At 36.4% G+C, this 4,930-nt stretch overlaps 1 protein-coding gene across 1 annotated transcript; it reads right to left on the reverse strand.

The window, feature by feature from the left end:
- Window positions 1–2,353: 2,353 nt before the first annotated feature.
- On the reverse strand, window positions 2,354–3,302 carry LOC124976445 (olfactory receptor 4F15-like). Its single transcript, XM_047539318.1, is given in 2 exon segments — window positions 2,354–2,690; window positions 2,692–3,302. Coding segments are annotated over 2 exon segments (948 nt in total).
- Window positions 3,303–4,930: the final 1,628 nt, after the last annotated feature.

Raw genomic sequence — 4,930 nt, forward strand, 5'->3', positions numbered from 1 at the left:
TAGGAAGATTGTAAGTGAGGACAATGAGTCTTGAAATCAGTTTGGAGGTTCTTCAAGAGTGTAGGAATGGAACCATTACATGGTCCTGTTGTACCATTGCTCAGTTATTATCCTTAAGAATTAAAGTCAACATACATGCAGACATGCATGCAATACATGCATATCCATGTTTATAGCAGCGCAATTCACAGTGGCCAAAATATGGAACCAGCCTAGGTTTCGCTCATTGGATGATTGGATAAAGAAAATGTGCCACATATACACAATGGAGTTTTGCTTAGTCTCAAAGAAGAATGAAATTGTGTCACTTGCAGGAAAATGGATGTGTTTTGGGGTTACTAAAGGAAATAAGCCAGACTGAGAAAGTCAAGTTATATGTTTTCTCTCATTATGTGGAAGCTAGAGAGAGATGAGAGAGAAAAAGAGATCTCCTAAAAAGAAGGAGATCAGTCAAGTAGAGGATGTGGAATGGTGTGAGAGAGGAGGGATTTGAAATCAGGTAATGGAGAATGACACTGGCCAAAATACATTATATTCACATATGCACACGTCACGATGAATCTCAGTATTATGTGTAACTACAAAGTACCAATACAAAAATTAAAAAAAATAGAATTTATCAAAATTTCCTTTAAATGTGAGGAAGCTAGGGAAATAAACAGTCCGACACATTACTATAGAGTGTTAGCTGTGTGTCAGTAATATCATTATATGTGATCACATTCTTCTATGTGGATAATTCTGATTCTAAATTCTCATTAGGGCCTGAAATATATTTGACATCCAGTGAAAAAGAAAGCAATTTTTTCGGGACACTGCACTGTGATTGGAGAGTACTGTTGTCGTTTGGGATGCATTTACTGCAGAGGGTAGCATCTGGGGTGGTAAACTTTAGAGATCTGTGTTGTGGGTATGCTGGATAGACAAGCAGTTGGTTGGGACATCTTGGTTTCTGAGTTTTCTAAATTGAGAGCAAGATAGTGCTCTCTGTGCTTTGCTTTTGCAGTTTTCTCAACTGCAAAAGCAAAGCACAGAGAGACTCAATTACAATGAATCTACACATGAAATTAGAGTATATTTGTAAAAGTAATTGAGTTCATTTTTTTTTGGTAGTGGTGAAAAATGTTACGATTGGTTTGTAGCTATAGTTTCTTAAGTGTAACTAAAATGATGATTCCTGTTATATCAATGTTAGATGACTTGTGTTGATTTGAGGTGAAGATCAGCTACCAACATGCTTGCTGACACCATAGGTGACCACTGACTTGCTGAACATCGCTCATGGTAGCACACCTTGTACTGCTGGTTTATATGGACCTTATACAAAGCAGAGAACCACAGAAGTTCCTCAAAGAACAGAAGTGTTCAGGCTAACACCTTTGTTAGTATTTTGTAAGGATAGCAATAATATTTAATTTACACTTCTGTAAAAAGAAAGCAATACTAAGAGGGAGTGGTTTAATTTTATCAGTGAAATTTCTTTACATCATACAACAGAAATTGTGCCTGACAGTATGTCCTGAATTTTTAAGATACCATGAATATTTTGTGTGAGAAAGATAGGACATGCCTGAGAAGCAATGCATCCTTCAAAGTGAGGAACTACTCCCAATACCTTGTCCTTCAGTTGGAAAATATCAAACTGCATCATCTAGGTAGTCTACTAGAGGCCAATTGAGATTTGTATCCACATGTGCTTGCCTCCCTTCTTGATATCATTTCCCTCTGATGGGCTCAAAATTAGCTTCCAAATAAGCTACTTTTCATTAAATTTTGTCTCAGCAAGGTCAGATGAAGGTTATGTGAAAGTTATTTATTGTCAAACCCTGGATTTTGTTTCAGATCTGCTTTTGTAGGCACTTTAGTAAAGTATTTAATTAATAATGAAACAAAAAGAAAGAGGTAACATTGAAAAAAATAAATTTTGTATTAGGTTTAATTCGGAGGGAATTGATCTAAGTAGTGAGTAGATCTACTGGTTGCACATATAAATCCAGTCATTGTAATATTTCTGAACATTCAATTTAAGTTTGAAGTTACTCGCAAATTGAATGGGAAACAGAGGGGATTTCACTATGTCCTATGATCAAGCAATTACAAGTTAAATCATAGGACCTTGTTTATACACATTTCTTCTGTGTCCTAAAAAAAGAAACAAAAAAAAACCCCAAACTCCCTTAATTCCATAGACTCATTTCTGATGTTAGCAGAAATCACAGAGGAGGAACAGACATACTCCTAGCATGAATAGGAGCAGGCCAGAGAGGCAGATGCCACTTTCAATTGAGCACATTAAAGACCAGATGCCTATGTGGAGGTGTCCAACACACAGGTCAATGTAGTTCCTGAGCTCTCAACAATAGACTAGTCTGCAGAATCTGTCATGATGACCCCGTTTGCTCAGTCTTTGTATTGCTAACTTTATATCTTTGTTTCTCAATGTGTAGATGACAGGATTCAAGGCAGGGGTGATAGCAAAGTCAACAATAAACATGTATTTGTCAACTGATGATGTGGGGAAAGGCCACAAATAGATAAATATGCATGGAGTGAAAAATAGAACCACCACAGTCATATGAGCTGAGAGTGTGCCAAGAGCCTTGGATAAGTCCCCAGAGGAACGTTTCCAGACAGTGACCAAAATGAAGACATAGGAAAGGAGAAGCAAGAAAAGGTGCCTGTGGTTAAAGGCCACTGTTGGCAGTTACAACAAACTCAAACTTGGTTGCATCTGTGCATGCAAGTTGTATGATCCTGGGAAAGTCACAACAAAAGCTGTCTATTTCATTAGGACCACAAAAAGGCAAGTTTATAACAAATGAAAACTGAGCCATAGCATGGATCACTCCCATTACCCAGCTCATGACTATCAACAGAACACATGTTTTGGGGCTCATAATGGTCAAGTAGTGGAGAGGCTTACAGATGGCTGCATACCTGTCAAATGCCATGGTTATGAGCAATACCAATTCTGTTCCTCCCATGGCGTGGATGAAGCATGTCTGTATCATACAGCTTTGGAAGGAAATTACTCTGTGTTCCTTTAACAGGTCACTGATCATCCTGGGAACTGTGGTGGAGGAAAGTCCCACATCATTGAAGGACAGGTTGGCCAGCAGGAAGTACATAGGAGAATGTAGGTGAGAATCAGCAATTACCAAAAAGACAATGAAGAGATTTCCCAGGATGATCCCTAAGTAGAGCAAGGAGAATGTCAATGTGAGAGTAACTTTAGTTTCCCAAGAACCTGAGAGTCCCAGCAGCACAAACTCAGAAACCACAGAGCCATTCAGTCCATCCATTGCTGTGGTCATAAGAGCTGGTTTTGAACCACCTGTGGACAGAACATGATGGAGAGTCAGAATCTGTGGCACTAATGTGCATTCTCCATTTCTATGGGTCTCAAAGCTTGGAGTTAAAAATCATTGAATTGACTAACAAACATGTAAGTAAATAAAGTAATAGGAGTGATAAATTATTGTGATTCATTTCAAAGGAAAGAACACTACGTAGCACATGTGAATAAAATAATTTCCTTTTTTTTTCCCTATGACCAGAAATTTTTTGTGCTTGCTCTGTCTCTCTATGATTTATAGAAAAGTTTTCTAAGTTCTTTATGAGTGTTTTCCTAACCTTATTACCTCAGGTTATGGATTATTCACCCACTATTCTGCTGGAATAAGTTACAAGTTTTTCTTTGCTTAATGTAGGTCACTAGTGAAGTAGAGATTTTCATGTCAAGATTGTTATTCACATAATGTGTGGACATCAACATTCAATAACTTATGACTATTAAGATGAACACCTGGTAATGAACTAAAACTTTATTTAAATAATAATATTAGTACTTATTATTTGCATTCATCATGCAGAGTTTTGTTCTAACCATATCATCATTTTTAAAACACACAATATTTCATATGAAAATACTGTTGAATGAGACCTATTATGTCAATGAAGACAAATGGATAAGCTGTGAGAGCCAGGACTTGGATCCAGAGGTGTAGGATGTCATAACCCATGCTCTTGAATATTCTACTAGGATGGCCCCTTTGAGGGTGCTCTGGAACTCGCCCAAATATCAATCCATTGTATCTTCTTTAACTTCCATTAACTTTTGTTAACTGCCATCAATGCAGCAAACTTTCTTTTTAAAAAATGAAATATCAGAATCTTGGACCCTTTCTAATTACTTCTTTTTCTATCCAGTCCTTCATTGGCAATTCTTTCTCTTTGTTTATTATATAAATAAAAATAATCCAGTTTGCACAGATACATTTTACATGGGGAAGAAATCTGAATTAGAATATTTTGTGCAATTATTCATTTCATTCATCAGTGTCCTTTATATCCCCTTAGGATTGGATTCTGTTTATTATGACTTTGTTTCTGTAACTCCTTTGGTTGTTGGTTTCTTGATTGACATAATGTGGTTTTCCTCCCTACCTCTTACCAATAAAATCAGCTTTGTTCACACTTCTGGCTGAAATCTCTCAGTTTTTGAAGAGATCAACCTTTTCTCAGATTAGGAACATGAATATGATTTTTCTAATACTGAAGTTATGATCCCATTGCCTTGGCTTTTGATTCATTGAACATGGAGCATTTGATGCAGAAATATTCAATTAGATATAAAACAAGATATTCCCTAAAGAGCATTCCTTCTTAAAGAAATGAGAAAAGTTTCAAATGGTGAAGATATTCTATTGGTCTATCATTTCATTCATTTAATGCTATTGTTATTCCTGAAGGTGCAGCAAGCATGAAGTTTGGAATCTTATATACAACAAAGACACATTGAAAATTTTGAAAGAAAGTAGGACTCAAAGGGCATGTTAAGCAACCTAACAAAAGATATCAATAGTTGTCCAAAATTTTTTTTTGTAGTAAGGAAAAGTTAAACTCCAGTTTGTTCCATTCACTATTAACC

The sequence above is a fragment of the Sciurus carolinensis genome, chromosome 2 (genome assembly GCF_902686445.1).
Source record: "Sciurus carolinensis chromosome 2, mSciCar1.2, whole genome shotgun sequence".
Lineage (NCBI taxonomy): Eukaryota > Metazoa > Chordata > Mammalia > Rodentia > Sciuridae > Sciurus > Sciurus carolinensis.